This window comes from Bremia lactucae, linkage group LG2, assembly GCF_004359215.1.
Source record: "Bremia lactucae strain SF5 linkage group LG2, whole genome shotgun sequence".
Taxonomy (NCBI): Eukaryota; Oomycota; class Peronosporomycetes; order Peronosporales; family Peronosporaceae; genus Bremia; species Bremia lactucae.
In genome coordinates, this window is record NC_090611.1 from 4,806,617 (window position 1) to 4,818,249 (window position 11,633).

General features: G+C 45.6%; 6 protein-coding genes across 6 annotated transcripts; all 6 read right to left on the minus strand.

Moving 5' to 3' along the window:
• Positions 1 to 3,065: 3,065 nt before the first annotated feature.
• On the minus strand, positions 3,066 to 4,215 carry CCR75_008483 (uncharacterized protein; the record flags this gene model as incomplete). Its single annotated transcript, XM_067966535.1, has 3 exons — positions 3,066 to 3,325; positions 3,437 to 3,703; positions 3,726 to 4,215. 3 exons carry the CDS (start codon positions 4,213 to 4,215, stop codon positions 3,066 to 3,068), a joined length of 1,017 nt encoding a protein of 338 aa, XP_067821909.1.
• Positions 4,216 to 4,949: 734 nt separating this feature from the next.
• Positions 4,950 to 5,129, minus strand: CCR75_008482 (uncharacterized protein; the record flags this gene model as incomplete). Its single annotated transcript, XM_067966534.1, has 1 exon — positions 4,950 to 5,129. One exon carries the CDS (start codon positions 5,127 to 5,129, stop codon positions 4,950 to 4,952), a length of 180 nt encoding a protein of 59 aa, XP_067821910.1.
• A 1,814-nt stretch (positions 5,130 to 6,943) lies between these two features.
• On the minus strand, positions 6,944 to 7,148 carry CCR75_008481 (uncharacterized protein; the record flags this gene model as incomplete). Its single annotated transcript, XM_067966533.1, has 2 exons — positions 6,944 to 7,055; positions 7,078 to 7,148. 2 exons carry the CDS (start codon positions 7,146 to 7,148, stop codon positions 6,944 to 6,946), a joined length of 183 nt encoding a protein of 60 aa, XP_067821911.1.
• Positions 7,149 to 7,631: 483 nt separating this feature from the next.
• On the minus strand, positions 7,632 to 7,925 carry CCR75_008480 (uncharacterized protein; the record flags this gene model as incomplete). The annotated part of the gene is made up of 2 exons (XM_067966532.1): positions 7,632 to 7,794; positions 7,855 to 7,925. The coding sequence occupies 2 exons, from the start codon at positions 7,923 to 7,925 to the stop codon at positions 7,632 to 7,634; spliced, it is 234 nt and encodes a 77-aa protein (XP_067821912.1).
• An 88-nt stretch (positions 7,926 to 8,013) lies between these two features.
• On the minus strand, positions 8,014 to 8,547 carry CCR75_008479 (uncharacterized protein; the record flags this gene model as incomplete). Its single annotated transcript, XM_067966531.1, has 1 exon — positions 8,014 to 8,547. One exon carries the CDS (start codon positions 8,545 to 8,547, stop codon positions 8,014 to 8,016), a length of 534 nt encoding a protein of 177 aa, XP_067822159.1.
• A 197-nt stretch (positions 8,548 to 8,744) lies between these two features.
• CCR75_008478 (uncharacterized protein) lies at positions 8,745 to 8,999 on the minus strand (the record flags this gene model as incomplete). The annotated part of the gene is made up of 1 exon (XM_067966530.1): positions 8,745 to 8,999. The coding sequence occupies one exon, from the start codon at positions 8,997 to 8,999 to the stop codon at positions 8,745 to 8,747; it is 255 nt and encodes an 84-aa protein (XP_067822158.1).
• Between the last annotated feature and the right edge of the window lie 2,634 nt (positions 9,000 to 11,633).

An 11,633-nucleotide genomic window follows, 5' to 3' on the forward strand; every position in this document is an offset into this window, starting at 1 on the left:
CCCAAACGCCCATACGTTAAAATTTGTCTCGCTGAATCCTCCAAGCGCTCGCCACCTGTCTAGACGACGCTCGCAGTGGCGACGCACACTGGATCATGTCCAAAACACACGTCGTGCCACGGTGAGCAGGGTCCGAGAACACACGGGTACGGCGCATGATAGATCTTGGCTCGTCCACTTCCATAGTGGGAAGCTGTTGCATTTCAGATGATACAGCGTTTGTGCGTTGGTCGGAAAAGAAGCACGTATCCAGCGTATATCTCTCCAGGTAATAAGTGGTGTCCCGTCCGAAATCACTTGAAAGTCCAGCTTTGATGCTCGCTCTTCAAGAAATCGTTTTCCTTCATCGCGCCGGTGTTTGGAGATAGCCTGTATAGTTTGTCTTCGGTGCGGACGCCAGCGCCGCCGTCCTGCCCGGATATATACTACGCGGGTGAGCGTTGGGTGCGCGCCAAAGTGCACAGGAGTGCCGCTATCGCTGGACGCCGCTATATCACATGTGGACATCGACGAGACTGGTGTCACTTCACCCTCCACGTCCGCATCAAATTGAGTCAGCGATATCCCTGCACTATTTAGTGTCCAGTTATGATACCGAGGAAGCTTGGTAGAGTACGCAAGTAAGCAACCTGGTTTGATTGCTCGATATACGAGTGCTGGAAAGTTGTAGAGAAGAGCGAGGTAGAATGAACCAAAGTGCCGTCTCTTCGCCATTTAATGGGCTGCCATGTCTAGCCGTGCTGAGAACCGTATGATTCCACTTTAACATAGCGTCCAAGACATTATGCCACGCAAATAATTCGTGCTCGTCCAAAATCAGCATCGTTTAAATTATAGGTTGTACCTCTGCGGTCGCGCAGCTATGACATATCCGTCAAAGGGCGTATTCAATCCACCTGTGGCTGAACCTCCCCGAAGACGCTATTTCAGCCCTCATTCCTACACGGAGGTTGTCATCAATGACCCGTCAAACATCAATAGTAACACTTCCGTCGGTGTTATAGTCGACCTCGGCTTTCGAAGTAAACGCGACGGCCCTTCGACAGACTTCCTTGACGTCCCTTGGCGCGCATGTCAAGCCGTCGAAAGGCCAGAAATTTCTGAATCGGTGTGCCATAATGTCGCACGATATCTTGGGTGCTTGTCTGCACTATATCAAGGTGTGATTCATCGTGGAATAGACGCTGCAGATCCCCATAGGCATTTTCCAATTAGTAAGTCTCGCGAAGACGCTGTAGCTGCCCATTGACCAACTGCTGTAGCCGCCACAGTCATCAGATACGTTGGGATGCACGGCACCGCAAGACCAGTCTGTTGTATCGAGAGTGAAGTCAGCCCGAAAAGGACCTAAGGTCTGGACCGCTTACCATCGCGGACACCCCAAACAAAGTCCTTAATCAAATTCGTCAACCCGGTGACCATGGCTGGATGAGGCCAGCATTGCCGAGCTAGGAAAAGTATTTTGGACACCGCAATGATACTGTCAAGGCGAGCTCGTTGTCTCATCGTGTGGGTCTTCTTCCTGGCTAGCACATGCCGGCTCCAAATAGATCGCAAGCGTTTATTTTAGTTATCCGCCATTACCTCCTGTTGACCCACCATTACACCAAGATATCGGCAGGATTCGTTTGAAGTCAGGAGTGTTAGGCCACAAGTGATCAGAGGCAATGTTGATTTGCGAGGGTCCAGAGCAATGATCATTGACTTTGAGTGGCTTGTCAGAAGGCCGAAGACGCTAGCGAAATCATCAAAAGTTGTTACAATGTGCGTATCCGTAGCCCGATCGCGCAGGTAGACGGCCGCGTCATCAGCGACCCGCTCGCCAGATTTAAGTGGCACCCCACGCATGTCCGTTCTCGTTTGGACCACACGATTCACACAATCGAGGGCGAGGATAAAGAGAAGTGGTGCAAGTGGGCACCCCTGTAAAATCCCACAGTTGACTCAGATCGGTATTCATTCACAATAAATCGACACGTTGTGCCGCGATGTAATGCCTCCACTATCAAAACAAATCGGGACGAAAGTCCAAGCTACTTTAATTCGGAAATTAGATAAGGACGTTGCAGCGTGTTGTAAGCCTTTGCAAAATCGAGGAGCAAAATAATAACTTCGTGAAGATCACTGTCAGCCTTTGCTGCTTTGCGAACCGCCTTGAATATATTCAACGCAGTGAAAATCGAACGCTTTGGGACATATCCAACTTGGGCTGGCGAAACGATTTGCGACAGCAAGGGCGCACTCAAAACGACATAATCTTTGCAAATAACTTGTAGTCACTGTTAAGTAACGCGATCGGGCAATGATCCAGAGGCAACGCAGATGCCGCATTTTCCTTTAGGCACTGGATGTTTGCTTCTCCAAACGATGCCGGCAGCATGCTGCACTCCAGCCACCGGGTATACAGTCCTGCTAAAATAGGTGCGAGATCAGCTGCGTAATCTCGGTAAAAGGTGTTGAGTTCGTCCGTCCCCGCAGCTTTCCCACGCTTGAGCTTCTTCAAGGCCGCACTGGCATTTTCTGAAGAAATTGAAGACGTCACACTAAAATTATCAACTTGGGCGGGCAAAAGAGTGAATCATATTCTGTTCCTAGCCATCTGCCATTTCTTCAGCCAATTCCTGTGACCGATTTGACCCGAACTGAGCTTTCCAGGAACACGATAGTGCTATCCTATAATTTGGTCGACACCCAGGCGTAGAAGCGACGTGATGGATCTCCCAGCGAGAAGGTGTGCTGAACATGCAGTCGCTCCTTTTTGGTCCTCTGCCGTAGTCACCGACACTCCGATACCTTTTTACGAACGTCTACCGTGGTATCGATGGGGCTAGTGTGATCGCATCTTTATTGACGACGGACCGGAGAAGCCTCAGACGAACGTGCATCCAAGAGAGCTGCTCCCAGCCGAAGATATATTCGACGCAGCCGCTGCCTATAACGTTTCGTCTAACCTTGACGCGCCTGCTTGGTGGTTGCCAGCAGAATCGTTCGCTGGATGATATCCATGTGTTCTAACAGTCTGCAAGTCGTCGGGCCGTGAGATAGTCTGACGTAGGATTCGAAGCCTACTCGTCCACTTGCCGCTGTGCCAGTTCCATGGCAGTAATAATTATGCTAATCGCGTCCGCTTGTGCGCATCCAGGAACCGGATACACTCGCCGTGGCTTGTGGACGCGCACAACATAACGCGGCACCCTAATCCTGACACTTATGCCATTGTAATCAGCTGCAGGACCGGGTACCGAAAAGTCAACGTCTCGAATCCAGTCCGAATGTATATCACTGACATACCAACGATCGAGATCGGAGGTGGCCGATCCACCGCCTGGCAAATGTATAAAAATAATAATGTGCCGTCGCATAAAAATGCGCTTCATCTCCCGCTTGCTCCGTATTATCATTAAGAACATCGCTCAGTTGAGCCCGACCAAGAAACCTACGCTGCACAATCGAGTCATGTCTGCCAGGTGGGAGAGATAAATGAGGGGGACGCGTTGAAAGTGTCGATAATGGTTAAGGAAGAGCTCCATCCCTGTAGTCGACATATGCGTAATTAGCTTGAGTTGTTCAGGACATGCCACCGTATCGAAAGTTGCAACACAAAAGTTGGAATCATACGCGTCCGATCCGTGTGAGCACCCACGAGACACCAAAGTTACCGTACAGGACACATTGGGGTCCAGTATTGCTTGAACCGTGCTAGCTGCAATTCCATTCACGAGAACCAGTGCAAAATGTTACGACCTGCTGCCGTTGCTGGTACCGAGGCAGCAGTAATGTCTTCGCGCCCTCAAATATTGGAAAACAAAAGTTAAAGGCGCTTCCCGCAAACAAAATTGACATAGCATGCCAACTCGAAGCAGCCGCCTGATCTGGCAAAATGAAAGTCAGATGTCTCGTGTCTGCGTCGTAACTTGTCCGCTTGGCCCCTTTCACCAATTCCTGACTTAAGACGTCCGGGTCCGTTTCCCCCTCACTGCGCTCCAATAGTTGGAGAAGTAAGGTCTTCTCTGCGATGTAATTGGGCATGCGCACATACGGAGGCACAATCGCAAGAACCTTTCCTTTCAGGTATGTTTCTAAGAAATCAAGCATCACAACCCGCGTAGCAAGCGGATGGGTACACACTAAAAACTCTGGCGGCGATGACAGAACGATACCACTCATCATCCAGGCCGCCAGCGCTTCTTCTTCTAGTGGTATTATCGGGCGCATATTATCGTCCGCTATTTTTATCCACGCCCTCGTAGCTGTATGAACCAGCACTTCACTGCGGTCGTGAAAGGTTCCGTTGCAAATGCCGGAGGCGTCTCTTCCACCAATAGGTGCGCCTCTACTTGGCGATCATAGGACGTCACCGCTCAGTGTGCAAGGAGCCGGCGAATATGCGCCAGCCCATTGGTGAAATGCTCTGAGGTATGCTCGGATGTGCCAACGAGGGTGCACGAAGAGAGGTTCCCCCGCCATCGAAATTGCGCGCGCCCCCCCCCCTCTGCACAATACGATTCGCATGAGTGGGTACGTATCTAGCGTTATATTAAACCTCAAGCTTTGCAAATTATTAGGTATAAATTGAGTTACATTTCCGGTTGGCTGTCTAAGCAGTGCTTCGCTTGAATGAAAGTTTCCATAAGATTCACCATGATATGAGATAGATGCCCTCCAAGCAAAAATGCTGATAAGATATCTTAAGGTTGGAGCTCCCCTCACTTCCACATCCATGAGCTTATTCGTGTCATATACCTCCATATACTTCCAGATTTGCGCTTAAGCACGCAAACGAACAACGTGGCACGGGGAAGAGTGCTAACCATGAGCTCTGCGACAGGCGGAGAGATGCAGGTCGGGTCCGTCATACCCGTCCGGTGGGCGCGTGCAAGGAGCACAGGTGCCGGATAACCCCGTGGAGCGGGAATTCAAAACTCGAAATCAGATTTCGTTTATCGGCCCTATAGAGTGATAGCTTCATCATCATCGTCCATAAAATCTTGGCGTGGCTGGTAATAGTTCGAGTCGTGCAACATTTTGCTGGCATAAGGATTTGGGCTCATTGCCGATATCAATATCTTAAACACGGTGCATTTCGGAAGCGTATGATTGTAGTCCACAGCTAAAACTAAGACCTCCATTATCTAAAATCATATCATCATTGATTACTATTTCTCGAAATTTTGGCTTCGTCGTTCCTGTACAAGTTGGGCATGCTTTGCTTGCCACAATAAGAGACGTTGTGCGACAGGTAACATCTTTATCAGTGTCAGAAGGCAAATCAGCGTGTGCTGCGTGTTATTGTAATTCGGATCAGTGACACAAACAAGCCAAAGTATTCTTGTACCACTCTATCAAATTGTCGATACAAATATTATCTTTACCGGATTCAAACTAATAGACATGGAGACACTAACTCTATTTTGAGATATGATTAAAGGCGTTGCTATTTAGCTTTACTATAGAACGAAGGAAACTACAGACTTGTCTAAAATCTTCCGCATTAATTTTAATACATGAATTCTGGTTTTATGGCGAGGAAAACCCTTTATTGGATGATTAACCTCTAATTATCATGCACTATGTAATAGAGATGAAGCATACAATTATGCGTCCAGGCTCGGGCAGGTCCTACAATTATGGCCAAATTGGTGGCACATTCAATGTGTGCGAAAAGGCAAACTGCACAACGAAGAGAAAGCCATGTTGCGTGCACACTTCCTTGTAGCGCCGTTTATCGCTTGACACAATACGAAACGGACGGTTGCAATTTCGATTGTATTCAGCAACTGCTTGACTTCGCTTTTATTAGCGTAACAACTATCCTCGAAGAAGCTGCTATATGCAGCAAAACGCAATTGTTGATGTGGGGCCAGCAAGTGGTAGCGGGGGTGGGACATCAAATTCTTGCAACATGCCAGAAATTACATATTGCAGAATTAAAGATCATACAATATAGAACAGGATATTTGTCAAATATCGTCTGAACAGCAGAAAACGTAAATGGAACAGTCTTACAGTCTTAATCTACTCGAAAGTCTATTGATTACGTGACTAGATTTAGCATGTTAAAACTCCGTCGTATGGTTATGACATATTTATATGAATAACAACGCCTTCAATCCATATCTCTTCATGAAAGCTTCTCTGCTTCATGGCTAAGATCAAGTGTAGCATATCTCTTCATGATCCCAAGCTTCTGTATGTTCGAACGTTTATTATACATGCGTGGTATTTATTTTTTATTTATTAATTATTTTGGTCTACTTAAATTCATTAATTATTGTGGTATATTTTAATATTCAAATAAGAAAGGAATTCGGTGTATTTCTTATAAAAATTAAATTATAATTCGGGGAATACAAAAGAATATACCAAAATAACTAATGAATAACAAAATGTACCAAATAATTTACAAGCATAAAAAATATACCGATCAATAAAAAAATATACCAAAAAAATCAATAAATCATAAAATTATATCATGCCCGTGTCCCATCTGAGTTAGAATTGATATATCTTAATTGGTGTTTTTTTGTCACACTTTACAAAGAGCAAGAGATCCGGATGAGAGCTTCATCAAAGAATTTAACTGTCGATATACGAGCCATCCGATAACCTAAGCTGCCGCGCCTTGCTGCCAGATGTGCTGCTTGATGCCACGCTCAAAAGGGCAAATATGCTCTTTTTTGCTGATCCCAAGCGATAAAGCATTGAAGGCTTGTCGGACACCATCACCGTCTCCGCAATGCTACTTCCTTTTTTCTGCTGAGCAGTGTGCGAATTGCCATTTGTGGCGCAAATAGAGCGTGCAGCCTACTCATCCTAAACCTTACAATGTCCACAAAACTTCGACTCAAAGAGGCAATCACAATGATTATTGGGGCAATTTGGGAAAGGGGTACGTTTTTAGCAAGTAGCCAAATTGCTAAGCTCAAAAGTGGCGACTCAACGATTAACTTTCAATCGACACTGTCAAAGTAAGCGCAGGAACACAAACGTTAGCAACGTCTGTGGTCCCAGTCGCATGTACGCTGGCACCCATCCCTTGTAAAGTCAGCGCAGTCCTTCGTGTTTGATAATGTTCACATGTGCATCAGTCTGGTCCCACCAATATCTGCTGGTACACAAGCTGTTGTTGCCATGAGTCCAGCGACCATACTCCGTCGTGCATTGGCGTGTGATTCGCTTAAATTGTCGACTTGGCCACATGATAGGCTGCAATTTGACCCATCGTCAGCAACATCGCACGAATCATATTCGGCTTAAGACCCAGCAAAAGCGCGTCCAGTAATTCCTCTTGTTTTATTCGTTCGAGTCCGTCGACGGCGTGCTTGTAATTTCGTCGCCTTTCAAGCGGTATAGACTGCCCGCTTGCACCCGGATATGACAATATCGGCGGGGTTCCCACAGGCCCCGCAAAGAATGCCACCAATCATACCCAAAATGACATTGTAACCTGTGGGAACTGGACGACCATCATTCCGGCGTACCGCTTCGTCCTTCAGAAAATGAAACACTACAAAAGGGGAGTGACAGTAGGATTCCATTGCAAAGGCACCGTAACAGCCATCCTCAATAAATACCCGTTTTCGGCAACATTGTTATAAACTAATGTGGTGTTTTACTCAAAGATTGTAGTGCTAAAATTGCGATCCTTTCTTGTTGCCAATGCCCTTTTTAATGGCACCTTTCCAATCGTCCCAAGCGCGATCTTTATACGTCGCTTCCTCAGTCAATCCCTCATCGTTTTCATCTCCGTCCTCGAGAAGCTGGTCATACATTCGTGGTTCTTGCGGCGCCTCCCTACAAAGAATCTAGCATGCAATATTAACATCATTTCAACTCACTTTGACGCAACAAAACCATACTGCTGATTTTTTTGCCTCTCGAGTGGCACCTGTCATTTCTTTATCCGCGTACTCTTCCAGCGTCATTATAGGCGGGTTAAAACACACCCGATCAAATCGTCTCATGCTGCATCCATCTATGGATTAAATCGCGTCACCTCCTACATTATCAACATCAATGCAACTTTTCTCCCAGCTCGCGTTGCAATTTGAAACCCTGAATCTTTTCGTCTCGCGATAGTGACAATTGATTATTTTCAAGCCGTTCGTACTGCTCACGACGCTTTGTTTCGGTTAAAAGACCAACACTCTCGGCACGTCCAAAAACTTCATTAATTATACATCGGCTTCGCGAAAATATTGGTGACGGTAGACGACGTTGTGCGTGTTGTCGGGTGGGTCTGCACGCGTGTGCCCGCTTGATGCTTGCTGGGAAGAATGTTTGCTTGGGAATGAGTATGTCTAGATAGTATTCGACGCACAAGGCATAGAGCTGCGCGTTCTGCAGCTCAAACAGGCGCTCGTTGGCCGAGAGCATACCGTCGATCTGACGCTGTTGTATGCATTTTTTCATGTAAAGTATCGTAGCAATCAGTTGTTCCTGGGACGCTTTTGTACTGGAGTCTGATAGATTTGAGGACGGACTTTCTATTGACATGAAGTGGTCGTACGCCTCCACGAAGCTTACGCAGTCAGGTAAGGAGGTCATTACTACATACATATTGGCGGCGATTGTCAACTTTTTCAAAGTGGCTCCATCAATGTTATCAAAATTAGTGTGGTGTATGACAATTAAAGAAAAATATATACATGCAGTCGTAGGCAATAGCGCCGACTCTAGCCTTGATTATTTATTACGAGACGCATGTATACAACTCAAACCTTTCATCTCACTCCGTGACCGACTTATTCTTTCTTGTTTGTTCCCGTGGCCATGCTCATTTCACCCCGAAAACTTTGTACAAAGCCGAAGACGAGACCGAGCATCATAGCCGTGAACAGCGGACCGTCGGACTTGCGCTTGAGGTATGTGGGGCGTTTGACCGTCGTGAAGAGCTTCTGGTCGTCGACGATGTGGCTCTCCTTGTTGACGAGGCCAGTGTAGGCGCGAACTTGGCGGGCAATACGGGCGGTCTGGAGACCGGACGGGCGAACGGGCATGGTGTCGTTGACAAAAGTTGACAAATTATTAATGGCAGTATGACAAGTACCGATAAACTGAAAATTGAAACGAGAATTATTTACTTTCTGTGATTGGTCGCTGTAACAAAATTAGGAATATTTTCTAAGGAGCCTCGAATCTCAGATATAATTTCGCATTAAAATATAGAATTTATCTCGTTGGCTCAAGTACTTTAGCTAAGCTTATTTTGCATACATTTGTGATTGGCTGGAATTCTTTTCCCTACCTTTTCACCCTATCATGAATAACACTTGCATAACAAGAACAGCAATGTTATGTCGCTTTTTGTTGTTTAAAACATCTCGCCGTACTTGAAGCCGTCTACAATTTACGTATTGTTTTCCATGTCACTTGTTATCGCGACGATTTGTCACTAGTTACTATTTCTAAGATAAAAAAATGACATATCATCGTGTTGACGTCTTTTTTCATATCAATTTTTACTCGTTCTTTTTCCATCGTGAATTTTCAGTGCTGTACTGTCAATTTTCGATCAAATTCATACGCAAAAAAAGATCGCAACCCAAAACATACCATGCCACAAATTGCATCGTCATAGACCTTTTGTTAGAATTACGTCGTTTTATTTTCATCGTGTTTTCTCGATGTTCTACTCTCAATTGCTATCAAATTCCTCTGTAAAAACAAGATCGCAGCCCAAAACAACTTATTCACTGCCTCACTTACCTCGACGCTGACGCCGCCTTGTGTTCTTTCGACTTGCTTTTATTTTTAATCGTAGAGATGTGAAATGGCGGGAACGCCAGCGATCGCAAGAATAACTGCCTCAGCACGCATGTCGCGTAACTTGGACGGGTACTGTTGAATATCCGCTCACGCCCTATAAAAGCTTTTTTTATATCTCCGACAAGTCAATATTATGTTCCTCTAACCGACGCGTAGCTTCTTCCCGTTTTTTTCGCATGAGTTTGGCTTGATGACGAGACGTTCCTGGTCCATTTCTTTGCGTACCAACACCCGCTGCAGATTCCGAAGCCATGAGTGCAGCACTTGTTTCCGCGTACCCGATAACGACGTATTCACCTTCCCATTATAATTACTAACCGTCTTTAAACGTCATTTCATCTTTCACGTCTGTCGTCTTCAGTATCAAACCGTACTTTTCCCCACGCTATGAAAACATTCATAAAACACTTGGTTTTATTCGCAAACACGACAATTGTGTCAGCTAGAAACACGGCGCGGCTATCGAATTTCTTCTTCTTGCGCTGGAAATCGTAACTAGGAATCTCATTGAACCCAAACGCGACGTAAATGCCATGACTTCCTAAATGGTCGTCGTGTCCTTTGTCGTGAGAAAATTGCACTCAGACCAATAACAAACCTTAGATTATTGGCCAATTTTCGAAAGAGCGTCGCATTTCTCGACAGAACAAACTTGCGTAAAGATCGTACTATCTTGCTGGGTTATTTGGACGCATTCCCACGGGCATCCGCAAGTATGTCATCGCCATTCTGGTATGGTTCTAATTTACGCCTTGACGTCGTACATGGTGCTCGTGTTTAACGAGTCGAAGCTGTTCTTTGATACCGTGCACGATCTATACGAAACGGTCGAGGGTGTACAAATAGCTAAATGGGTATACGTGTTCATATAGCAGTGGCCTATTCTAGGGCTAAAGACTAGGGTAAATAGTTCCAATCACATACAAGCGTATGCAAAATAAGCTTATCTGGCATACGAGCCAGCGAGTTTTTTCCCTATAACAAATCGAAGAAGGTGATGACAGTAGTTGCTTATTATGTCGCACGAACACTGTATTTCTAAATGAAAAGAAGCAATGATATATTGGCAACTGTTTTTGGAGTGTGTTATATTGTAACGGGCTAAAGTTGCCCTAATGTTACACAGTCCCCATTAAGTACATTTGGTCTTAAGAGGATGGTCAATTACTAAATAAAAGTAACTTGACCCAACACTCGGGTGTGGTGCAGATTTGTGACCAACCCTTGTGGATGTGATGCACAGCACATGGGTGCATTCACATTAGGAGGGATGACGGCTAGCATCATCCGTTACGCGAGGTATCTATACAGATACGCTCGCAGTACATATTAAATGATATCTATAGAGATAACATTTTAATTGGTTAAGATAGGTATTTGTATTTAATTCTATTAAATATAAATCAGTCTGAAAACTACTACCTACTTGGTAAGTGCGCACGAGGAGACGGGTTACCGCTCCCGTGACGACACTTAACCAGAGTTATTAGTGTGTTGGGTGAGGTCGCTATACGCGCCCACCACAACTACCTCACTGCACACAAGAGAAGCAGGTTTAAGCGCTTCCTCGCTGTGCTAGGGTGTGCCTAAGTAGAGCGTGGCCGCATTACGACGTGCCCGCCTACAGAAAGAAGGTGGGCGGCGTTAAATTATCTAAGTCAACTTTTGCTAAAAATAAGATGAAGCGATGAAGCCAGGCAACTTTATCAAGGCAATGCTCGCACCTCGTCCAACCTTTTGGCCAATTTCCTTTCAATGAACTTATTCCACTCGTTCAGCTCTGTTTGAAACATTGCACTAACTGCACCAATACATGATGTTATGTCTTACAGGATGTCCTTCCGAGATGTGCTGATCAAGCTGAA